This window comes from Nymphalis io, chromosome 15 (assembly GCF_905147045.1).
Source record: "Nymphalis io chromosome 15, ilAglIoxx1.1, whole genome shotgun sequence".
Lineage (NCBI taxonomy): Eukaryota > Metazoa > Arthropoda > Insecta > Lepidoptera > Nymphalidae > Nymphalis > Nymphalis io.
The window spans coordinates 9762088-9789973 of record NC_065902.1 but is presented as its reverse complement, the minus strand read 5'-3'; the positions used below and the strand labels follow the sequence as shown (position 1 = coordinate 9789973).

Sequence of the window (27886 nt, the reverse complement as noted above, 5' to 3'; positions counted from 1 at the left end):
TGAAAAACAGTGTGCTCATTCACAGGCCATTCTTTAACGAGTTAATTACGATCTCGAGGCGAAGAAATAGCAATTAAGAATTCACTTGCGCTTCGAAAGTTAAACGAAACAATCTAAAGGCATTATTTTCTAGACTTCATCGTGCTCTTTGTTTCGGTAAATCTAGAATAAAGTAAGTGATTCAATTAAACATTTACTTTCCAAGTCTTGAGTTCGCACAAAAATAAAAATGTTGATTCATTAGCGGGAACAATTAACGCTTCAGGCTTTTAAAGAGAGACAATAGTGATGCGCACGCAGAGCTAATCGTTCATCGAGACTGGCGCCCGTGAAAGAGGAATGGGGTCGACACGCGAGGCTCAACTGCGAGGGTAATATCGATAAGTGGCTAATCCCTACCTACGCCGATCAAAATCTAAGAGGCGCCTATCTACTTATCTATTGCAATTTTCCTAGTTGCTAAATCTAATTTATGTGGCGACATTGCTTTGGCTTCCTACAAATGCCGCGTTAATTTTATCTAGTAAACATTATTAAGTGATACATAAATATGACAGATACATTAAATAGATAATGAGGCAATCGTTGTATTTAACTAGATGTATAATGTCATATTATCATATTTATTAATTGGTTAGTCTGTATGAAAGTCGATATAACAGTACGTCACTAGCGGATGCGACTGGCGCGGGCGCCGAGTGCGCTGGCGCCGCTGTTCGCAAACAATGCATGTCCTTTACACAAGTGCTTTGGAAAAAAGCCGATTGTTAATTGTTATGCTAATAAAAGATTTATATCATCAATTTCGCGTATTGTTTGAAGTTCGCGTCGAACATTCTGAAAACATTTGACCGCTACTGCATCGTATTGTTCATTTAATTATACCATGAAATCTATTGTCATATCGTTTTCATACATATTCATTGCATACTGTTGTCGTACATAATTTGTTTTAAGTGCTATTTTGTGTTGATTATAATGCATCTACATTATTAATAAATTATTTATATTGTTCTTGTCGGTTCCTCTCGGTACAATCAACATTCCGAACCGATGGCTTTGCATTAAATTTAATCTTGTAACAGAGCTATTGAATAAAATGTATTTTAATTTAGTTATTTATAATAATAAATTGGTAAGTTCCTTTCGATATTCTCTTAAATATCTACGAAACGTTGACTGTGTCATTTAAACTGGGCACATCTGGCAAGGCCTTTTTGCTGCTTAAAATTCATCTGCATTAAATAGTAACATTTGGCAACACTATCTTGAGACAAGTTATGTAAATTGCGGTTTTTTGAAAACTTGTACTGCCAATGGGGCGCTTTTTATAACTTTATTTTAAATTTTCAAGTTTTATGAAATAAATTAAGAAACCACAATATTAGTTTTTAAATAGTAAAAAGGTAAAGACAGACAGTTTGCAGCTTAGCGTCTTTACTTTTTAATCTTTACTGACAACTCTTCATTCTGATACTGATTACATTATATTTGATAAGGTTTCTCTTTTTTTGTGGTACAATAGTGTTTTCATTTAACCAAGTCAGACCCTTAGGCTTTAATATATTATCCTAAGTTATAAAGAAGAAATGATATTTTAAGTTGTTATAAGATATTTTATCTTGTTATAAATAAATGTCAGGACTGACCATTGGACTTGGCACCCATTTAGATCTCACTTCTTTTGTCGTTGAAATCAACAACCAGGCATATATCATAATATTGAACTTGGCTCTCATTTCACATTTATGTTTTTGATGGGATTTGAAGCTACTGCATCTAGATAATTTCACGCTGATGAACCCGTTAAATAAACTTAATGCCTTTAGAGCAAGGTGACATGCGATCGCTTATTAGACAAAAATAAATACATAATTGAATTGTTTGTACATAAGAATTTAGAACATTAACATTATCTTGTTTTTTTTTATATTTCGGCTATTAAGCCATTTTTTTATTTGAAATATATATTACGTGACAGTTTTTTAAGACGTCATATTTTGTACTTACATGCCTGTGTCATGAAATCCTCCAATGTTTGAAATGATAAATACGTATTTTACTTGCCAAATCACAGGAGCCAAGAACTCACCTGCAAAGAACGAGTTATATTAATTATAATGCAATAGTAATACAAATAGACTATTAATATATTTCATAGTAGCATTGATCTTATCATCGCCCACATATATAAATATGACTTTGAATACATTTGACGGCCAACTGGTGCAATTTTACGCATATGTTTATGCCATCTTTCGCAAGTGTCAAGTTCGATCCCAGTTATGACAAATATATATGAAATTGTATGTTTGTTTTGATTGGTTTAAAAATAGTCACGTTATTACAAGTCCAGTAGCGTCGTCCGGTTGTTTATTTTACGAACAGTAAACAATGTTTCGATTTACAAGCCGTCCTGTAATATAAATAAAGCGTGTGACGTACGGTCAGAATAATATACTTGTAATTTTTTTTGTTCGAAATTAATAATGGATTATTTAAATAATTAAGACTAAAATAATTATTTTCTTTATCTTGCATGTCGAAACGAATCAGTTGCGTAGTCGAGTTGCTAATTGAAGAAACAATATCAGCTACTATTTTTATCAGTGCTTATAAAACCGAACAAAACGCGATACTGTGTGTGAAATGTTTCATATTGCAGCGATTATACAATACTGGACTGAGCTTCTGCTAACCTTTCTTACTGTTCAGTCATATTGCTGCCATGCTTTAAATTAAATTTAATCTTATAAGTTTCATATATTCTATGTTATACGTAGCATTTTTTTCAATATTTTCTTTATTTAAAGCGCTTTACTAGTACAAATTACTTTTACATTTTGTTCACGTAAGCGATTTTATTTAACTAGAGTCTTTTGAGTATGTTTTATACTAAAAAGGAATACAGTAAATAAAGCAAAAAAATACAAGGATATTTAATTAAATAGTTTAAATAAAATATTATATTATACACATTTTTTTACCAACGGTACCACAGTTTTTCAGTTTACGTTTCCATCTGTCGCCACGATCTGCTTACGGATTTTACGACCAGTTAACAAGATCCACTCAACATTCCGTTTTCTATAAACATTTATAATATAATAAGTAAACGTTTGGGTTCTTTGTAAAATGGTTTTCAAGGAGCCCTCATGGTAACGTTGTTCTAAAATCCACTTCAAAGCGGTATCCCAGAGAGTTTAAAAATAACGACAAATATGGATTTTTTTTAATAATCTTAAGCAAAATATTATGTAATTCTACTTGTTTTCATCACAGCAAAATTATTATTAAGCTATGAATATTACTAACACTTGTGAATGATGGATTTTTAACTGACTTTGGTCGTTCGAAACATCCTTTGTTATACCTACATTGTTCATAGTTACAGGCACAAGGGACATAACATCTTAGTTCCCAAGGTTCGTGGCGCATTGGCGATGTAGGCGATGGTTAACATTTCTTACAATGCTAATGTCTATAGGCTGTGGTGACCACCGATTATCAGGTGGCACATATTCTCGTCCGCCTTCATATATTATAAAAAAAAAATATTGTTGCGTAAAAAAATCGTATGAAATAATGTCATTTAGTATTTTTTTCAAAACGCATGAACATGAGTCTAAACATTGAGACGAAAAATTATGAAACGGTTCTAAGTCTCTAAATTGTATTTCAAATCATCAAGTGCCGTTTAATATGGCTTTTAAGATTTAAAGACTTCGACGTTATTTTCTAAGTCTAGCGCCTAGGATTGGCAGTGACCCAGAATTTATTTCTAGTCAGTAAACAACACGAGATTATGGGAAAGTATTTCTGTATTGAAAACAATAGGTTAGTCTTATTTAGGTCACAAGGGCGAATGGTAGGTCGAGGACTTCCAACTAATGGCCGTCTGTGTTTACGGAGTGTAGTATGAAGCGCTTTTATTTACTGTTTATTTTTTATTAATTCTAGGCGTGTTCGCAGTATTAATTACTTAATTATTACGATTAAAAATGAAATAATTAAATGATTAACGATATATATTCGAGTGTAGGTTTTCATTTGACATAAACCGAAGTTTTAATTAATTAATATTATGCGTTCTTATTTCATGATATTTATAATAAATTGTAGGTGTTAGGTCTAAAGTAATTAGTAAATTTAACCGTAGAATAAAATATAAGACAATTTATATATTTGAATGGCTATGACCTAAATAGACGCAAGACGGACCCCGCCTGTTCCAACTGCTGACATTACAAATACAAGAACTATAATGGCTGCGAACTAGAAAATTACGCTGTCTGAATGAAGAATAAATTACGAATTTAATGAATAAATTATGAGCTCAGCGTGGTTTGCCGCAGGGAAAAAATAGCGCTCTAAGTGCGGCGCCGGCGCCAGCGGCGGCGGCAAGGATAAGCTTCGTGTGCACTCCTTACTAGAAACCTAACAAATTGTTCAAGCAATTATGTACTTTAAGTTAACCATTTAAGGATTAATATTTAAGATCATAATCAGCACATACAACCTTCCCTAAGAGAAGTGGATTCTGAATGCGCTCATGCGACCGTAGCGAGTCATTACGATACTTGAAAATGCCGTCCTATTCATAACAAACAGAAATATACTCTAGCTTCGAGTAATAGAGTCTATATCGCAATCGATAATCGCATTGTCTCTATCATTTTGCATACGTGCAAGCGAGAGGTGACACGTAAAAATTTATCTGCAACGTAACGATCCCGTTCGTTTTGACACGATACATGCAGCAAGCTAGGTGATAAATATCTTAGATCGGACAGATGCTGGCGCTAGTACGTAAATTCAATTTAAATACGACCTGAGGCGATAGCACGGAAGAAAAGCATTAAAATACGAAGCGAGTTCAATGTGTGAGAACAAAGATGTACAGAGACCGAAACATGTAGGCAATCCACTCGTCTATCGATGAATAAATAATACTCTAACATGGACAAAAGACACTTAAAACACGCCTACGTCTATTAACAAAACAAACATTCACAGATTAAAACAAAATTCAATTGTATGAGAAAATTGTTAAAACTTAGCCATCGATTTTGTAATGAATTATACAGTTTACATTTAAACCCGCAACAGGTGCGGTTGAAAGACGAAAAACATAAATACCGATTCGATAACAGATGTTATCCAGCCGACCATACTTGAATATGAAATCTGTTATTTGGAGCATAAAGCTTTATGTAACCGAAAATAATCAGCACTGTCGCTTCCAAGAACAAACTATGAATGTAAATAAGTACGCCAACGTTTTGAACCTACGAGGCGTGTTAGAAGCAAATAAGTGACAGAAGGCAAGTTATCTAAACATTGCCCACACCCCAAATCTCACTGTACCCGAAACTGGGCGCCGAGTTTTATTATCTCGAAGCCCACTATCTGTGGATGTTGTCCCGGTGTCAAAAAAACTACGAAACGTTATCAGCTGACACGAACTTCAACTTAGCCGGTCCCTGCTTAAGAACGACCGTCGAAGCTTTTAACCATATCGGCGTTCGCTGCTTAGTGATTTATTAACTGTCTGGATCGATTCAGAGGTCGCCGGAAATCCACATTAGGTAACGGAAATCTATAAGAGCTCTGAAAAGGTAATTTTAGATCGTAAAAACGTAGACATTTGTCTCAACTCAAGAGCATCGAGACCGTAGCTTTTAGAGATACTCGTAATTTAAATATATGGCAGGAGCGTAAAGCATAAAGAACCACGCCGAGATAAGTAGGAAGCAGGTATATTTAAAATAAACATCGCTGAAAAAGGAAAGAGTAATTCAACGATAACACTAAAAGCCAAGGCTCTTGGTGAAAGATTGTCTTCAATATTATTCTTATAACTTGAAAAGGATAAAGCGGTGTTGATAAACATTTAGAATATTAAATGTTTAAGAAATCCTCTATACATTCTTAGGCAAGCACTCGAAAGCCATTAAGAATAATGAGTGTTTGAGAAATGTCAAGCGACAGTGTATGATGGAGTGGCATTAAAAGTGCCGTTGACAGGTTGTCTATGAATCATAGCTAAGGTACGTTTTAAATTATCTATTTCGTAATATTTCATATCGACGGAAACATCCTATAAATATTATATGTTTTCAAGAGAATGTTTGTTTTAATATTTGGCTTTAAACATTTCACTAGCGATTCCCGCTGACTTCTGACGGCTACAAACGCAAGTTTAGCCAGCAACCATGAAACATATATGTCAACTTATTAATCCAATAAAATAAATAATTCAATTGAAAAAAAAAGTCATTTTAGTTCCATTAAAATGTTTACACATATAAAATTGATAAAAGGGTACTAAAAACTTTAAGCAAAGTGAACGCACTCTGGTTGTTAATCTCTTTTCTGTGACATACTAATAGCGAATGCATTAACTCCCTCGATACTTGAAACATTATTTTAAAAAGATACAAAGCAATAAACAGGGCCAGGTAAAATTTTTATCTGCAAAAGTGTTTTAGAAAAAAAAACTGCCTTTGTTGATAATACAGGTAGAGAGTACCTGTCGGGACTCGTCGAGAACAAAAGGGGCTCCTAGAGGCGTCGACCGTTAATGGTAGTATGATATAATGTGGGCGACTAAGTCAATTAGGCCATCCGCCGACGCTATTCCCGGAATGTCGCCGACAAATGACTGGATACGATAAGAATATAAAGCGAGATTGTCTCTCTGTCCTTTTTGTCCTTTTTGCCCTCGAACTGCCTCCACAGTTTTGATAACGGAACCTTTTCTTAATTGAGTTTCTCTGTAAGGTGATTGTTTATCGCCAAATCACATTAGGCTCGATGACACTTGGCAGAGTTTATTGCCAACAATTAACTCCCATTTGCAACTCGAGGTCTGCGGCTATCGTAATTATTCTTTTGTGAGACATATTAAAATAATAAATAGCGATGACTAATCTCATTTTGCTTTGTTGCGGTCGATACAGGCGTAATAAATTCGCAGCGAAGTCAAATACGAAAACAACGCGTGAAATTGTTACATACTTTATGAGGACATATCGTGAAAGTGAAAATAAGCCGAAACGAAACGCAGACACCGCTATCGATAGTCCAACATCCGCTGTTATTGATAAAATAAAATAACACATTAAAATTCTGGTGCAGATGAGGAGCGTGTGCAAGCTATAAAAGTCAGATAACATTATTCTGAGTCAGTTTTAAGTTCACTTATGCTGAATCACATCCTCCACATTAGGACACCGATGTTCTCTCGCTACTTCCGTTATTCTTTTTGAATTTAAATTTCGAGATACCGCTGAAGAGTAGTCACGCTGTGATCTCATTTAGGAGCTGAAAGCATTTAATGTTTTTGGCGCAGTTTCAAAATGTGCGGTTCGTTTTTATATATGTGAAATATACTACACAATTGCTTTATTGTATAAAATAAAGATATAATTGCTTTTTGCTGATTGAAAAATTCATATGCAAATATAGAATATTTATAAACATCAATTTCGGAATGCTGATGTTTGTTTGACGAGTAATGGATTATTTGGTTAGGCAATCTATTATGCAGCGAGTTGAATATAATAGCATCCAGCGTACTTCCGGTTTTCAGTCGAGTTTAGAGGAATGGAAGGTAACCGGTATTCCAGTAATTATAGCCCGTAGTAAAGCATTCAGTATTGTTGAGCCTAAGGTGCAATCAGATGGTACGCCAGGCAGCTGGCTTTTGACCTTTTTGATGGAATTTATTACCCTGCTATAAGATTTTATGTTAGACTTGATTGTTTTATAAATCTTAATGAACTTTTATTATCAAACATTATTAAATCAAAGAAACAAATTTCATAAAATAATAATATATGTGCAACTTTAATAAATCTGTAATATTTATTAATCAGTAAGGGTTTTTATACCTTTATGTATAAATTAAAAGCCAGATTTTTAACTAAAGCCGAAAAAAAAACAATTTCTAATTTAAGACATACAGGGTATATTTAATACCTAGTACGCAATAACAAAAGTTAAAAGATTCAACATGATTTTACACTATGCCGATTAATGATCCTGGCTAAAAAAAAAAACAAATATTTCTCTTTACAGAGGTTGCATGGAAGAGATCACTGTAAGTGATAAGGCCGCCTTTGCATACTATATGTACTACTTGTTATTATATGTTTGTAAATTGTGTGCAATAAAGAATAAATAAATAAATGATTTTAGGTCAAAGGCGTGACAACAACAGGTTTAATCATCTAAATAAGCTATAACTTTTTTTAAGTGCTTTTCAAGCTTCATTTACTTAAAAATTTTCTTTAATAGAAGACTTCATTAAGCGTCGATTTAATATGGAAATTTATCTCATAAACAACAAAATCATATTAAACTGTAATCTCTAACACAGACGGTGGTAACCGATAATTTTAATGACTATTCGCACGCAACCGATTTCAAGTGTGTGGACATCTGGTGGGGTATTAAATTTTATCATAATTACTAACAGTATGCTATATACTTATTTACATTAAAAATCTTTATCAACACATTTATTATATAAATAGACGATGACAACGGTAAAATAATATCCCTAAAATATCTCATTTTGAAAGTTCGAATGCAATGCGATGTAGCGAATCATCGATGCCATTCGAATGCGAATATTCGTACCATCCCCATTCCAAACAAACTGGTAACATTTGCATACTGGATGTTAACGAACAAGGCGCCGACGCACATCATGGCGTGCAACTCATAATCATCTTTATGATAATAGCCATAAATACTAGCCGCATTCAATTGGAAAGAAAAAAGTAGGAATAGGTAATGAAGCTGAAGTAAAAACATGCGAAAGCAATTATAAGTATGCATAAAACATTATCGATAAAACAAATAACCATGCGCCGGCTGATAATGCGCTATATATACATGCATTGCTTATTTATCAATTGAAAATATTTACAAAAGAATTGTTTCAATGAAATAAAATTCAACGTGAACGTGACCACTAAATGAACTGTGGTCGCAGCGGTTACTACTACACTAAATCCGATTTCTACACTAACGGACGAGTTCAATCTCCTTTCATAACAAATATTGGTAAAGACCAGAAGTTTGTGTTATATTTCAAGAACCAGGTTAAACCAATGGCTGTCTATTGAGTGTAAGACTGTTACTTATTTATGGACTAGTTGATTGGCAGTATTGAACAGTATAAAGGGATAAGAAACGATGTGTCTAGACACAGTTTAGTGTCAAAGATTATCTCTAAATCTTCTACTTTGACAGTAATCAAGATTTATTCGACATTCACGTTCAAAGAGTCATTCAACAAATGTAATGCCATTATTACTTCATTTTCTATCATTGTATTACACAGCAAGGCGTCCAGTGCCATGTTTTGCATCGTATTTGGAATTGTTGGCCGTAGTGTCGTCTGCATATATTTGCGTCGGCGCAATAGAAGTCCATGAATTTTAGTTTACATTTGCGTCAGCGCCTCTTAAATTCTATTTGCGTTTTAAATCTTAGTTCTAGATGGTAATATATTGTAGTACTTTATTCTACTAATTGTGATTGTGTGATTCATTATTGATGTATAATAATAATAATCATGTCCTTCAAACCGATTTCGGCCACCGCGGCCAATCTCAAGAGAGATTAGCCAACTACGCAAAAGATATTACAGTGCACAAGTGTGTGTGCAAACACAGGTCCACTCTCTATTCCCTAACTCTCATAATCATCAGGCGCAGGACCAGGAGTAGGAGTGTACACACTTCCAACTTCCAGACTCCGGGCTGCTGCTGATAATTTTCTGACAGAAAAACCCAATAACTTTTTATTGGCCCGACCTGGGAATTAAACCGAAAACTTCAGGGTCTGCGGCCTTATATCAAGCCACTAGACCAACGAGGCAGTTGATCTATATGCTCGTATTGTAAACATCCTTACAAATTGTTGTCGGAACTTTTTTCTTCATCTGTTTCGGAACATTCGAGAACATTATATTTGAATATGTTCTTGTTTGTTAACAAAATTGACACATTAAATTCAACTATTACTAAGTTCAGCGGTTTGATAGCAAGCCTCGATATCGGCGCCTCGCCCCCGCGAACAAGTTGCATTTACCTACAGCTCCTGCATTATAACAGATAGATAAACAAACACATTGGCGCCGTCCTATTTGTGTACGTAAGCTTTGCTGCTAATATTGTGAAAGGAACTATTCAAGAAATCGTTTCAAGAAATCTTTCGTATAGTTTTATTTACAAATAAGGATAATTATGTTACTACATATAGCAGTTATTTGGAATACAAAATACATATATACATGTACGCTATATTACAAAAGATCGCCAATTTAAGTAACGTTTTGTTAAACGTTACTCGCTACTTGCTGGAGAGTCAATTTTAATAAACTGATGAGACTGATGATAATTTAGCATAATGGTAGGTACGGTTTTAAACCGATTATCGTTTAATGTGCAACATAACGATTACTAGCGTTCAATAGCTTACGATTAACGTTACGTTTTCTGTTACTAGGTTAAATATCTAATATGTATGAACGATTTATATGAAGGCCTTCGTGTTAGTTAAGTTAATAATAATTATTTATATACATGCATTTACTATATTTGGTAAATTCGAACGTATCAGTCACGAATGTTAATTCTGTGTGCAATTTGTGCGAATCAATATTAATTAACGTTTTACCAAATAGAGTATATGTCAATTTTTCGTTTATTAGGGTTGCCAGCGCAGTTGCCGTTTTAATAAACATACTATTATAAAAGTAAGAAATGAATTGCTTTATTGTATTAATTAGCAAGTTTAACAAAAAACTATCGCATTCATTATTAATGAAAATAAGTGATATATGATAAAATATATAGAATTTTACATACAGCATATAGGTTTCGAAAAGCCCAGTGGATAGACGACGTGGATTTAAAACTAAGATAGCGGTTTCGAATTCGAGCAAACGCTACTGTTTTTAAAATTGCCTTGATGTTTAACAAGTGTTTAGTTAAACAATGTTTTTCTCTTCTCTTTCTTTCATCATTGATTTTACATAGAAAAGAATAAGACGGCATTGTGTAACGAACCACCCGCTAAATAACATTTATAGGCATACCAACAAAATTTTGTAATTTTTCGTTTATCTTCAAACGTTATTATAAAATATAAAGTACTATTTAAAGAGAACTTGATGAGATTCAAGTTAATAATCAGGTAGCTGTCATACCGATTTTCAATACAAGATTATAACTTATCTATAAGTAATATATTGTCAGTACACAAGATCGTATTACTCTATATAAGGCAAGACGTCTATGTTAATATGAGACATTATATACTACATTAAATCATCTACCATAATTATGTATTGGATTTTTGGTTTTTTTTTTAAATAACCTTCAACCATTTTATAGATTTTTAAAGCAAATTTTTAATAAATCTGTCAGTACACTTTTGCTTTAAATAAAAAGAAAAAGTAGTCTTACGAAAATGTCAAATTTAATATGAGACATTTTTAAACAAGATTGATTTCTATATAAATTGACATATAACTGTTTATTTCTTTATATATAAATTATTATTATATGATTATATGAAAGGAATTATTTATCATTTCAAAGATATTATCTCAATTGCCACAGATATACACGAAAAATTTAACTAAAAACTGGCAAGAATTATAACTACAAAATATACTAGAAAATTAAAATTAAGAAGAAAAGTATGATAAACATTTATGGCAAGCTGTTGATTTAGATTTTTCACACGCCTCACACAAACACACACATTAACAACGCAGCAAATATTTTGTTTTCTCAGATGTTTTATGACAAAAATGTTATTTAGCGTCAATAAAAATATACTCTTAAATATTATTACAGCAATTAAATAATGTTTTAACACCATAGCTACAGAAATTCCAATTATCTTACATCGATTACGAGTTTATTAATAAAGTGATGTAGGTGTGAAATAGACAGGAAAGTTAAATGTAGACAAACCAGAAATTGAACGAAATTACACGCGCCCACACCACCTTTGTAAAGCGCGCTGATATTATTTCAATGTATTGATACAAATTTAACATAATTAAGATTGACATAGCATTTTATTACGAGCTTTATTTAACTTGCAATGTCTTAGTTTAGATCAAATCTTGCAAGATCACTTTCTGTAATCCTACTAAGTTGAAATTGACGTGTTGGTTCAATTGTGATGACAATGCATTTATATGATAGACATGACTTGATTCTACATCTAGGATTTGGCTTTAGACGAAGTAACTCAACAGTCAACAGCATATACGAACAACAGCACGGAATGTTGTAAATATATTGTACAGAAGATTAAAATTGTCTAATTGATGTTAACTATATATATACGTAATTAGCTAATATTAGTTTCAGAATTATCTTCGTAGACCATTCTACTATCCATACGTAAAACGAATTGTTTGAATAAAGTAACTGGACATAAACATTATATATATTATTCAAGTAGGTATCTTACGAGTACTGTTGAATGGTCACTCATAAAATGGTCAACATTTTCTATATAATAATAACTGATTCTTGCCGGTTCCCACTGGTTAATTACATTCAATAATTAAAATACTAAACTACACAGCAACAATAATAATTCAATTCATTAATCTTCATATATTAGAATATTATGAAACATTTTCACACTAAAACGCTGTTTTCTTTGGACGTGTGAAATATGTCGAGTTTCTCGAAACGATTCAAAGGCAAGGTTATTTTGAACTTCCATGTAATGTGTTCGACGTTAAGGAGAGAACGCCAAAATAACTATTACAAAATGAGATTTGAAGTTCAGATAAATAAATATGCTAATAGATATTTTTACGACTGAAATTGCAGATGATGATATTTATTTCGTACTGTATTCTTTTCTCAATAGTTTTTGATCAATTGTAAATATATTTAATATATGTATCGGAACATTAACTACGTACATACATCAGCCTTTCGTCGTCCACTGCTGGACATAGGCCTCTCCAATAGCAAGCCGCTGAGCTCGATCCTCAGCTCTCAATTTCAACCCGCTGCCAGCCACTTTGCGAATATCGTAACATTAATCTATACTAAATATAGCCGAGAGGGCCCAGTGGTTAGAACGCGTGAATCTTATCCGATGATCGTGGGTTCAAACCCGGGCAAGCACCACTGAATTTTCATGTTCTTAATTTGTGTTTATAATTCATCTCGTTCTTGACGGTGAAGGAAAACATCGTGAGGAAACCTGCATGTGTCTAATTTCATTGAAATTCTGCCACATGTGTTTTCTACCAACCCGCATTGGAGCAGCGTGGTGGAATAAGCTCCAAACCTTCTCCCCAAAAAGGGAGAGGAGGCCTTATCCCAGCAGTGGGTCATTAACAGGCTGTTACTGAATCTATACTAATATTATAAATATGAAAGAAAACATGTCTTTCTGTTACGCTTTCACGTCTTAATCACTGAACTAATTTTAATGAAATTTTGTACGGAGTAAGCTTGAACTCCAAAGAAGGACGTAGGCTACTTTTTTATACCTACAACCTGCCTCCAAACGCGAGTAAAGCCCATATATGATATATAATGACCCATTCGCCAGTCTGCCTAGCTATTAAAAATATATCACAAAATAATTATCTAAAGAGGATTTCTTTTCCAATTGGCCCTGGATTGGATTTCTCTTCCAAGTTGGCCCAAGTGGCCTCGACAGCGTTACGGAGCGGGAAAAATGTGTTAACGTTTGTCCGAGATATCTCTTCAATCTGTCTACGGAAATTGAATTAATCGGTAAATACCACGACTCCATATCAAACATTCAGATTTATTGACGCAAACACAAACATGTAACAAAATCGGTGTAATTATTTCACAAGATTGAAGCAAGTTTTATAACTATCTCATGCTTCGAGTGGACCACCGGGTGCGCGGAATATAAAAACATTTTTTATTGATTTGAAATAAAATGATTTACTTGCAACTTTGTATATGGCTAAATAAGTCGTGGACTTTCTTCTAACAAAAAACAATCGCTTTGTGTGTGTGATCTTAAATATTCATAAATTCTGGATTTTACCGATAGCATATTGCAGTTTATTATTTTATTCAGAGACGTACGCGTGATGTGCGCAGGAATTTTAATTCAAACAATTTAGCTTAGGTATCGATAATATCCGCGTTGATTTTAAATTTCGAACATATCTATCTACAATAATTGGTGCTTACATCATAATTTATTGGTGATTTATTGTTTCACTTAAACATCTTTATTTATTATCAAAATCTGTTGATTCTATTGGAAGGTTTTTAAAATTTATATTTGAATATAATATTTTTATGAAACATTCGATGCGAATCGAATTGAATCAAATTAAGACATTTGAAATATTATCTGTATTTGATATCTAAAGATTTTATTATAACACGTATCATTTTTAAAATTTTATTAGATCGTTATTTTGCTTGATGGATTAAGGAATTCTGCAATAAATATTTTCAATTAACAAATTCATTTCGTTCCAAATTTAAAAATAGTTTTTATTTTTATTCTATACTTAATGATACTTAAATATCAAACCCACAAATTAAAGGTCAAAATTATTTCGTCTTACGACTATTAAATGCGTGTAATTTTTTTTTTTTCATAATATAAAAGACGTAGAATCTTAATTTTAATGAAAACGTTGAAATAAAGAGATTCATAATAACATTGTGATGTTAACATACTAATGAAAAAATATTGTTCGATCAATGTATGTAAACCATTCCAAGAGATCGTAACATTACCGACCACCCAGAAGTGGTGATGAATCAAGGAAGTCTGCAATGATTTAACCATAGCCGTGACAGTTCCGAACCGTTTACGTGTTTACGATTCATTTTACCTCGTTAATTTAATGGTCCGTGTTTTAAAGGTGACAATTAAAAATTACAATAAAATATAAAGCATACGAACTAGCAAACGGTTCTACATAAATTGATAGCATTATATTGAATAGAAAAAACAGCTTTTATGTTCGAGTTTTTTTTTTGTTTTAATTGATCAATTTGTCAACTATGAGTACCATGATTTGTTATTATTTTTAAGAATAATTTATATATTATATAGTATAATTAAATTCAATGAGACATTGTTAAATTAAGGCATATGTATTTATCGTTAATTAATTTAATGTAAGTCAATTAAAATCTATAAGACCGATTTACATATCAGGCTGAAGCTTCGTTGTCTTGTATAAAAATTAATTAAAAAAAAGCTATAGGCATTCATATCACAACTTTGCTACTCAATATTTGTATGTGTGCTACGTGTGTAGGTGAGAACTAAGAAGGGTTGTCAAAAACGTTTTATATAAGTTTATAGTTTTTTGCTGCTTTAGGTAAGTAGCGTAAACATTTGATTAATTTTTAATTATTTCTTTAATTTATTCTAGTTAATATTTACGAGATATTTCACACTCAAATGAACCGTTATACTACTGAACATCCCTTTTTATTGATATAAACGAGTCAATATAGCAACTTATAATATTTTAATAGTTGGGTAATTTCGAGTTCAATATAAAATATATAAATATATTATAGTTATTTAAAACATTTAATTTTATTATACATTAATATATGACTAATTTAATTTCCCCTTGTCTCCGATTTATGAGATTATTTTAGCAAACTAGACATTAATTATTTATATATTTTCCTAGTATATTATATGTACGAACTTGTTATTAAATCGATATGGCATATACGTGAAAGCGAAATTCTGAAATAAACTTAGAATAATATATATTCAATTGACAAAAAATTATATTGACAGCCCTCGCTGTAAGTGAATATGCAAATTCTCGAGTCCTTAAATAACCGGACCCTATGATGGCGAAAGAATCCATTACGAATTCAAAATGAGTATCAACGTTGTACATTCGCTAGATTATTCCTCAATCGATATTCAAAAATCAATGACACCCATGTTGCGTACGATCAATCAATCCAAGGAGACAAGACGCGCTTGCTGACTGCATAAGTGTTATGGCCACGGCAATTGAATGTTACTAACATTATTAAAAAAAATTATAGTGTGCATTCGTGACAGAAGTAAATGTTTCCGTGTCAGAAATGATACATATTAGATCATTATTAGATAAGCGTCTCATCCAAGTCCACTTAAATTTTTTTTTAATGTTATAGGTAGGCAGACGGGCAAATGGGCTACCTGAAAATAAGTAGTCACCACCGCCCATAGACTCTTACATCGCTAATGCGCCACCAACCTTGGGAACGAAGATGTTATGTCCCTTAGCCTGTAATTACACTGGCTCACTCATCATTTAAACCGAAACGCGACTATACTAAATATTGCTGTTTAGCGCATAATATCTGATGAGTGGGTGGTACCTACCCAGACGGGCTTGCCCAAAGCCCCACCTAGAATGGCTCACTAACACATAAAGACCACTGTTTCTCTCGAGCGGAGAACTGAGCTGGATAAGCATCGGGTGCGAAACGATTCTCGGCATGTATGTGTCGGCCACTGCAGGTGTTTTAGTAAATAAGAATTCCACATAACCCGATCCCTCCAAGAAATCATTGAAAGATCTATATGTGAACAAAAACAGTCGTCAAGCTAGACGCCATGCTATCGACTAGGGATCTGTATTGTCGACAACTGACGTGATACTCTGTCACTGCTCTCTTGAACTTATTTTATTGAAGATGTTTTAAAAATCGACTTCTGCAAAATATTTATTGATGTATCGAAATTCGAATTAAAAAAGAACGAAAAATAAATACGTAACCATTCATTTCACGGTGCTATGTATCAGACAGTTAAATAAATTTTTGGTTTATTGGTTTATTAAAATTTGACCGAAGATATACGTTTTTTTTTTTTTTTACAAAGGCGAAAATCGCGCTTAACAGAGACGAATATTTGGTGATATTAACTCATCAACATTCAAACTTCAGCATGTCATTACGTGAATTTAATTAATTTTAGTCACGAAGTTGTCAATGAGCGTGTTTCAAATCGATGTCTATAGTTATCGCTGAGCAAATAGTTAAATTAAATAGTTTTATCTGTTGCTATGTAAAATGGAAACAGTAATTTAGCAAAAATTGTACTTTAATTTCAATTAATAATGTTTTAGCAAGGCTTCAATTTATAAAATGACAGCTCCTTTATACTATCAATAAATAATTTGTAAAAATTTCTTATTTTAAAAATAAATTATTCGAAATATAATTACGCATTCTATACTCTTTTTCCTCACTTAGTTAACAATATAACTCAATACATAATTTATGATTCAATATCACTTCAATAGTATCATTGGTTTTTTATTCACATTTCACAAACGATTCAATATTTTCTCGTTCTATGAATGAATGTATGTCTTTATTTAATATTCCCGACTATGAAGCTCGTTTGCAAATACATATTTATAACGTAAAAACGTTTTATTCATACCGTCGCCCACACTATCATGAAAAACCAACGTTTCTATGTTCAGAGCAAAAAAATTTCATTCATACTTTGTAAGTTTTTTTAAATGTAATTGCAAAACAGAGCGAATTGATAGTTTTATAATACTTTATTTCATTAGAATATTTCATTTTCTTAAAAACTCTTTAGTTTAACCTTTTTTATGTTATATGTACGCGGCAAATTGACCTATAGACATTGGCGATATGATATAAACCGTTTTTTACATCGCCAATGCGAATTCAACCAACTTTGGGAATTAAGATGTTATGTTCCTTATGCCTGTAGTTACTTTGATTCGCTCACCGTTTAAACCGGAACGCAACGATACTAAGTCTTGCTGTTTAGCGGTAGACTATCTGATATGAGTTGCTGGTACCTAGACGGGCAGATAACACGATGTAAATAACCAAATAAAAAATATTTGTAGAATCATTGTACAGAGTATTCAATTATATTTAGCTATGTTTCATATATAATCGCAAATCTTTATAAACAATTAATTGTTATAATACAGAGGATATGCAGTAGGTATCTAACAGCAGTATAGCGCCTCAAGATCGAGTCACCTTCGACAAGCCAAGTCGCACTTCGCATACATATCGACTATTTGCAAGTGCATTGCGAAGCGTGAGTTGGATTAATGCTCTATTTGCAAACCCTATGTACTGTGGAAACCTTTGCATATATCTATGTACGTGAGGAATTTGAAATTGAAGAATGTTGCCAAGAATATACATAAATATATCTAATTGTATCAGAATACAATGCGGGAATTATTTTGCAATATTGTATGATAATTAACAGTTTGAAATTTTTATGTAGATTGTATACCACAATGATATTATTCGTTTCTCGATCAGAGCAATTAAATAATTTAATAGTGTAGTGTCTTAGGAGTTAATGTGGCGTAAAGTTAATGTTTTAATTTCAGATCACTTAATATGTGAACGTTTCACTTTAATTACATGAATAAATAGCTTTTACGCCACTCATGAAGTCATTGTAGCGTTTTCTAAACGTTATGGCATGAGTAATTATTTTGCGTCGGTTATTAATTGTATGCGCAACGGCGCGTTACGTCCGACCTGTTTCGCGGTTGAAGCGTGAATGCCAGCAGACCGCAGATTGCCGGCGCAGGCGCCTATGGCGCCGCTTTTCCGGCTATTACCGGAAGCTAGGTGCAACTGTCGTCTGCAACGATACACTGACTCCCTTGTTTTAGTTTCATGTATCCGTTTACATGCTATTTTAAAATAAATTGAAAACCAGTTTGTATAACCCGGTATTTATTATGTTAATGACGTTGATATTAATAATGAAAAATAAAAGAGAAATACATGTACAAATATATTTCATCGCTCTGCCATTGTTCTTTATCAAAATGCTTAATGAACGTGGGTCTTAAATCATAATGCTTTGTCAATATTTTATAATATAATCTCACTATTTAACTAACGTTTAGTTTACCAAGTCATACGAAATTGATACAATTATCTCAATGATATACACAATAATTGCCCACATAATTAAAGCATATATCAAACGCAGGACACCTGCGTTTGACTCAATGCTTCAATTTGCCCACCCTTTACAAATGCAGCGACATCACGCCGCCATTTTTCATTATCCCCTCGTCTTCCATTTTCTAATAGAGTTAAATAAAATTGGACTTTATGTAACTGCTAATAGGGGCTAATTTTATTAAAATCAGCAATCTGTACAGGATTTTTGGCGCCAGGTCTAACAATTTGGCGCCAGACAACCGTTAAGAGTCCCCTTCAATGAGTTAAGACTACGCTTGTGGTTCCCAAAATTTGGGGTGACGAATCAAAGAGGGTTTTAAATTATATTTAAAATGTACATGACTATTTTAGGTTGGTATAAAATATGGGTGAGTCAACTTTCATTTGCGTTTTAAGTAACACGTGGGAATATTTAACAATGGTAACAGTTTTATATACTTACAATAAGCTCGCGTGGAATTCGTTTCACTTCTCACATAGAGATTAAGTCCATCCTTATCCGTCTCTAAGATATCATTATCGAGATTTCTGAATTGATATTAATCGAATACGTTTTGATTGGTATGCAAATTAAGTGATCGTTGTACCCCATGAGATCAACCCAATTAATATGGAGTAAATTTTAGCCGAAATGACAAAATTGGCAGAATACGTTGATTAAAATTAAAACAAGTTAAATAAGATACAAATTTAAGTATAGACAAATATGGTTTTTAAGTGCATCCAACGTGCTTCGTACTCTAAGGTAAAAGCTTTACTTTTTAATGAATTTCATCAGAAATTATTTATATGTATATCCTTCGACTAGGTAAGATAAGGAAAAGCGACTATTGCTCAGTAGTGAAACCTTCACGGGCTGCTAATGATAATTACGGAAATAAATTATATAGCAGAAATATCATAAAAAAATTGAGACAGTTATCGTGAGTTATTCGTATTGCGTGAAAGCCACTTTCCCTTATCTAAGTTTATTACACGTTATCATGCGATCGAATGATTAGATTTATACTTTAATCATCATTGCGAGGGGCTCGCCCGTATACATGAAAAAAAAGTTAATTATTTGATATTAAATTTGGCTAAGTTTTTTATAGTTGTATTCGTATTTTAAAACATCGGTCAAAAATACGTCTAAATCCTATAAGTCTTATTATTATTATTATTATTATTATTTTATACTTATAAAAGTATATAGTGTGTAAGTGTAAGCTTGTAATCATATATTTTCTTCCAATAAAGGCAAAGTTAGTTTGCCAAAGAACGATATAAAAATATATATGACGTGAAATAAAAATGAACTTTAACAGAAATATACCTGACCAGTCTTACTTTCCACGCCTTAAGTTTGTTATACCGAATCGCTGAACTAGATCACATGCGTCACGCTAAACAAAGCATTTCGGTGGAATGTTTTACTGAGAATCTTCTTCACAGTGAAACATCTTAAAACTATTCCATGAATGTTAATGAGTTCAATGAAAGTACTAAGCATCGCACACTTGCCAAACGTGGCTTTGTTAAAGGAAAAGTTCGCCTTTTTTCGTTGTAACAAGCAGAAATATGGAGCCAAAATGAAACAGATATTAATATCCCTTATATTATTTAATACAAAAGGTCGTGTAACAATTGTGTAGTTAACGTTTATATAGAAGGTATAAATAATGTTTTATTAATACTCGTCTGTTGTTTTTTAGCTCGTCTGGGTAGGTACCACCCACTCATCAGATATTCTACCGCAAAACAGCAATACTTGATATTGTTGTGTTCCGGTTTGAAGGGTGAGTGAGCCAGTGTAATTACAGGCACAAGGGACATAAAATCTTAGTTCCCAAGGTTGGTGGCGCATTGGATATGTAAGCGATGGTTGACATTTCTTACAATGCCAATGTCTAAGAGCGTTGGTGACCACTTACCATCAGGTGGCCCATATGCTCGTCCGCCTTCCTATTCTATAAAAAAAAAAAAAAACATATATATAATACATAATGCTTTTGTAATGAATTACGTGTCATTTAACATTTTCGTTAGGAGAAAATGTTTCCTTCATATACTAATATAACAGGCTATTTAATAGATAAATTGAAAGATACCGATTTTATTATTAAATTTATTATATATAACGAAATTCCTGCATTTTTTTGCATAGTAATTACGTTTTTGTTCTAATATATTATACATGTATTTCACTATATTATTTACATTTAAAGTTATTTACGATTTCATTTAAATTTTAGTAACCAGTTTACACTCATAAAAATAAAAAAAAACACCATTTTTTTTTAATAGTTTAAAATTTGTAATCCTTGATAATCTCGGCCAATACGGGAGAAATTCTCAAGGGAGACTATCCGAATGCGCAGATGTTATCAAATTAAATAGAGGTGCGTTCTCAATTCCCACTATCACCATCAGGTGGCGCCCCACCTCAATCAAGAAACAGTTCGAGCTCATGGAATTGCCCTGGCAATTTCTTAACTCCTGTCTTTTATTGGGAATTTCTTGATTAATAAACTAAAGTACGTATCATTTTGCGATCTGGGATTTAAGCTGCAACCGTGTAAGCTAGCTAATAGACAAGTATAATGTTATGCAACTTTTTCTCATACTTATATAAATATAAATGCATGCACTATAGTAAATATTTTACTGTTTAATGAACGCAAACCTTGCTTTCAGAGCGCCAAGGTAGCATGCAAAAAATTAAAGAAAGCGATCCCGTGGCGCTCCTCGTTAAGACGGAAAGGTTACCGCTGGTTTTTCAGTAGGTATTCCGATGTTCGGGGCGCACTCGGCGCCTTGGACACCGGCGAGCCCCACATACCCCATTGTTCTCGTGGGGGAAACGCGTAAGGCGTTTTTCCAGCGTTAAAAAAATAAATAAAAAATAAATAAAAAAAGCCTTGCTTGTCGCATTAAATAACTTGAATACATACTGTTTCTTTCTTTTCATACATAGAGATAGATAATAAATATAGATTTGCAGTAGTAACACTGAGTATTGGGGCTACCAACAGTAAAATTTTAATTTAATAAAAGAGCGTTTATTATCTTTTAATACCAAACATTGTATATTAAACCGTGAGGATACGTACCAATAAATCATGAACAACTTAATTTGCGTGAACGCGTACATGCGCGGGCGCAATGTTCATCGTGAAATGATTTATTATCCCCGTTTTACAATTTTCATACATTACGTGTGTTTTAACGTTAAATTCAAACATCGCGTTTATATTTTAATTATGTGTCATAATTTAAAAAGATATATTACTTATATATTCACATCTACATTTTCGTTAAATAACAAAGCAATCTAATGTTTGCGTTAAGTTCAGCTTGCGTATATTTATTATATACATAGATATAGTATATTTATAAAAATCAAAGATTTAATTTTATTTCAAATCAATTGTAACTTTAAACAAAATAAATATAAAGTACAATTTTCAATGACCGACATTTGATAAAAGCTTACCCACAATTTATTTTATGCTAACTGACTTGGGTGCTCGTTTGCGGGTAACATTACAGTTGGGAATACATTTTATGATCGAAGCAGGAATGGGGAATTCATTGGAGGAATCCCATGACGTCACTGGCGCCTGTCTCCCGCGCGTGTCGCCCACATGTTACTTTAGTTAAAACTTTAAATACAAGCAATTATGTACTTTATAATTAACACTTTTATTGCTATTTTGGTTTATTATTTTCGGGATGATGTTATTTTGTGTTTTATTTGTCTTATTCGATGCTATTATTCGGAGATTTAGGATAACTTCTTTCTTTAATTTTTGTGTTTTCTAACTTTGCATTTTAAATGATCTGCTTTATGTATGTATGTATACATGCATATATATATATACATATGAGCTTAAATACAATTAGACAGTTTTGTAAGAAAAATAAGAAGTAAATCAATTATGTTCAATCAACGAATTATTTGTTAAATTGTTTTTTTTTTACTAAATAAATAATTTATAATAATATCAAATTAATTCTAAACTGTTAAAATAAGAACAAATATGGAATATCAATTTCTTTTTAATTTACGAAGGCTGACTAGGAAAAAGAGGTAATTAATGGTAAGTCCAATAACGCCCGTTAATGTAAACGCCATGGAATAAGAAATATTAACACAAGGATAATGTCGTGTATCTTATGTTTGTGATAACACACACTGTCTCACTCAAACCGAAATTATAGTACAAATTAATATTATATAGCGGTAGTGAGTGATGATGACCTACCCAGGCTTGAACAAAGCCCTACCACCGGGTTAATGTTATACTTTAACGCAAATAGAACAATTATTAAAATAATAAAGGTCAGAAGTTGGTTTATTCATATCAGCCTATTGTTCGTGGTTTATTTCGTTGAAACTTTTAACACTATGTTGATAAAATATGGATATTTAATAAAAGTCTTTATCAGATAAGTTATAATTCATGTTTATTATTATTTATTATAATAGACAATTCTGCCAGCTGACTGGTGAGGTCATTGACATTTTAATCTTATCAATTCCAATTTTCACAGGACGACCAAGGATTCGTCCTAAAGCAATTATGTTATTATGGAATATAGATTACTTCAAATCGATGAAAATTGATCGAGGCGATAGATCTTCACAGCTTAATACTTAGATAATAAATTTCATCTGATAAACATATTGGAATGCAAATTTCACTGATACGGCTAAACCAATTGTATTCATCGTTCATGCGAATATGATCTCAATCACGGCAGCTTATTGTTTAAAATAGTTTGATACGTTTAAGAATAGAAAAGGTGTATTGACTTAAATACGAGGTACGGCGCCAAGTCTGGCTGTTATCAGATCGCTTCGATACATTATCGGTTTGATGACGTCACACGATCAATATATCCGTATATCCGAAAACATGACGATACTTATTGAGATATATTACGTGATCGAAAATATCTTTAACAATTAACTATAGGAGTTGAGTATTCATTTCTTGATTAATAAATACCATTCAATACTTTCTGCAGCCGAGGTTATGAGGAAACCTGAATGTTTCTAATTTCACTGAATTCTGCCACATGTGTGTCCACAAATCAGGATTGAAGTAGCGTGGTGGAATGAGCTCCAAACCATCTCATCAAAAGGGAGAGAAGGCTTTAACCCAACAGTGTTTAGTCAGTTTTACTTTCTGTGGTGCCTATATTTATACGGATTGTGTTTGAAGCACGAGAACTTCTGTCATGCATACTTATATGCTGCACACTTCTTACGTCTGTCAAATCAATAATGATAGGTAGAACGAAATCAGTGTTTAATACGTTTATTAACCGTTAACCGTTGTTAAAGCTATTAAAAAATATGTAAAAGTAAGCCCGTTGGTTTTTTGCGACAAATTAAATAAGTTTTTTTATACTACGAAGCATATATTATCATACGTTTACGGGTAAAGCCATAAGCTTTATTATCTGTTATACTAGTTTTCGCCCGCGGTTTTGTCCGCTTGTGGAGGGAGGTGTTAGGTAAAAACAAAATAGTCTTATCCCTTTTATGGTTTTCATTGCGGCGTTACCCTTACGCTTAGCCTTAAAAATGCCTGTGTTATGTCATAGTTTGCCATATTGGTATAAGGCAACTTTTTTCTCTCTCAACAAATGTTCTATCTAAACCAAAAACAATTATTCAAATATGTATGATAGGTCGTATTTAATTACATAAGTCCACCAGTTTTATAATATAAATACGGATATAGTTTGTATATATTGAAAAAAAAAACATACTTGAAATAAAGCCATTAATGTCGATGATTTGGTTGTTAAGACAAGATTTGTCTGACCTCCTGTGATAATATGTGACCTTAGTAACTTCTTAACACTTGGTTTGAAGTTTATCGTAATTTATGCGTATGTTTTTTTTTTAAATTAAATACTACGTCTCGTTTACAATTTCATCTGATTATTTTAAAGGTATTTTATACGTTTATTAAACCATAAAATATGACATTAATACCTTTTTATAGAAAACTCTTTGCTTGATTAATAAAAATAATAAATATTGATCATCGCCGTATATAATTTGGATATTTGAATTAAGAATATTATAGAAATAGGAATTTATATTACATTATATTTGATTAAAAGATCATTGAAATAGGGAATCAATTGTGTATTAGTAGTATTACCTGTTCTTCATTGTATATCACAGATAAAATATATTTTTCATAAATTGATGGATGATTTTTCATGAATAGATGGGTAGGTAGTTGAAGTGTGTGAAAATATAGTTTGTGGAAAAACACGTTTTTTTTTAAAATATATTTACATATCTATTGGTGGTCACGGTTCGAAGCAATATAGCTAATAAATTCAATTCAATTGTCACAACAGTATGCTAATTAGTAAAAAAAAAAAAGTAAGATTCACCGCTACCGTCGGAAAAATACTTAAGTTCATATCAAAGATTTAATTGATATTTCGGATGCTTACAAGCTTTACAAAGATATATCATACAAAGAAAGAAGAAATCATTTCATACAAAGTTTTGAATTTTAACTAGCAAAATCAAAAGAAACTTAATCGAATAGAAATAGTACTTAATTTTTTTTGTAATTGATAAGTTATAACAGATACATAATATTGGGTTAAATATGACATTTGGTTCAATATTTAAACAAATATACTTATACCAATAATAAGACTGAAAAACGGCGTAAAAAATTGACATAAGAGCAATAAGCTTTAATATAATATTGCTTAAGGTTATTTCTATGTTATGTACCTTATGTCATCTTAGACTGTATCTCACTTTCCATCAGGTGTGATAACAGTCAAGCGCTAGCCTATACATTTAAAAAAATTGTATTGTTTATTTGTCAACAAAATCACTCACCAGTTAATCCGAGATCTGATGATTCCGAGGAAGATTCGTCACTAAGCGCCGACGAGAGGTGGTACAGAATGAGCACCAAGCACACGCTAAAATTAACTACGGCCATTGCTTTGTCAATTAAAATCTATTGCCACAAACAGAAACGCATAAATATCACCATTACCGAAATATCAAACAAGTTTTTTTCTGTTCATCAGTCATCACAAAATTATATCACTTGAAATATTCTAACATAAACACAGTTTAATATTATAACACTTACTAACTAAATTGTTTGTTACACGTCGTACTTATTAATTTTCCAAATTACTGAACGTATATTTTTATGTAAACACACGTTTATGGTGTTTGTAAATTAAGCGTCACATGCATACCGGGACGCGGTCAGAACTCAACTAATGGCCGGCGGCAGCCGGCGTGCGCCATGCGGCGGGTGCCGGGTGCCGGGTGCGTCATGCGTGTGTGAAAGAAACAAGCGTGAAGAAGAGCGAGCAAGAGAATTGCACAGCAAGCTAGTTAAATCAACATCATTATATCGATTATCGACACTAAAAAAAACATAATTAATTATCTATTGCAAAGATCCTATTCCCTAGCTTTCCTAAGATTTACCGAGAAAACTATCACTAATAATAATTTGAACCGATACGTTGCTTGAATTTACCAAAATACATACTAAATAAACTAAATATCTTTGAAAAATAAATTTTTTTTTCATAAAAAGGTATTGCAAATTAACTCCAATACTTTCTGTAAATGTTTTAATATAGCAGTTACGTAATTTATATGAAACAATCTATTTATAATTTTAATTATAAAAAAAGTCGATACTTTTGGAACGTTTGACAGCACTTTATTTATCCTAGACGATGCACGGTAATAATACTTATGTTTTTTGCTTTGAGCCCTATCTTAATCCCTTAAAGTCGTATTTTGTTTGATGGATTTTGAGTGGAATTAAGAATTGGTGAAGCGCCAGGCATTTTGTGCGCGGCCACGCGGCTTGCATTCTGTTGTTTTTGTTGCTACTTTCTATACAATGACTGTCTAACAGTTCTATGACCACCATCGCTTCTTTATTATTAATACGCGTTTAAGCACCGGTTACTTTTTTTAAATTATAAACGCATAAATATTTTAAAGAATTTGTATAACTTTTCTAAGTAGTTTTTATATCAGTAAATAAGTAAGAACATATTTTCATCAATATATTTTAAAGAGAGAGAGCGAATTGTGTGAATTTCTATATATGGACCTATAATACATTTAGATACATATAAATTAGCTACACTCATGAGGATTTTCGTCGTTTAAGTCGTGCACCTCAAAAGGTCGGAGTGCGCTGCACGAATAGTTCAGAAATAATTTATGGCTGAATTGTTCTTTGTATAAATTCGGAATAAAGTCCAACATAGCATAAGATATATGCGTAAAGACGCACTGTAGACATTTTTATTGTTAAAAAAGGAAAACAAATGAATTTGAAACGCTTTATGTTAATAAATATTGACTAACTACAACTTGGCAATTCGAACCAGATTTTTTTTAATAACGTGATTTCTAAACAAATCCATGAAAAAACATATTTAGGACGTATTGGACGATGCCTTAGCTTTTAAACATATGGGCTAATAGATCGATCTGCGCATATCTCCTTTAATAAAAAATATCATGGGATATAATACTCATTATATTAAAAAAACAGTCTGCGAAAACAAAAGTTTGTTGTATGAAAGTTGATATTTCTATATTTTATAGTTATAAATAGAACTGGTTGGATAAAGAAAAAGAAAAGAATGGCTATAAAAATGCTAAATTGGACAATCGAACATATCATTCGAAATTCGAAACTCAAACTGGAGCTGAACGTACGCGGAGAGAGCACAGAAAAAACAAAGGCATCCATCTCACGAAGCCTTTGTTACAGGAATGCGTCCTGCGTCCAATACTCCAATGCATAGCCGTACAAGGAAAAGGGTGACCAGGACAAAAA

At 32.4% G+C, this 27886-nt stretch overlaps 1 protein-coding gene and 1 long non-coding RNA gene across 2 annotated transcripts in view; one reads left to right on the top strand and one right to left on the bottom strand.

The window, feature by feature from the left end:
* LOC126773856 (BMP and activin membrane-bound inhibitor homolog) overlaps positions 1–26300 on the bottom strand; it is a 59084-nt gene extending 32784 nt beyond the window's left edge. The window contains exon 1 of the mRNA XM_050495073.1: positions 25894–26300. Within this exon, the coding sequence (XP_050351030.1) occupies positions 25894–25999 (106 nt within the window). The 5' untranslated portion in view covers positions 26000–26300. The remainder of the gene's footprint in view (positions 1–25893) is intronic.
* On the top strand, positions 34–27886 carry LOC126773879 (uncharacterized). Its single transcript, XR_007669777.1, has 3 exons — positions 34–172; positions 266–371; positions 27821–27886. It is a non-coding gene; the product is annotated as an uncharacterized LOC126773879 (long non-coding RNA).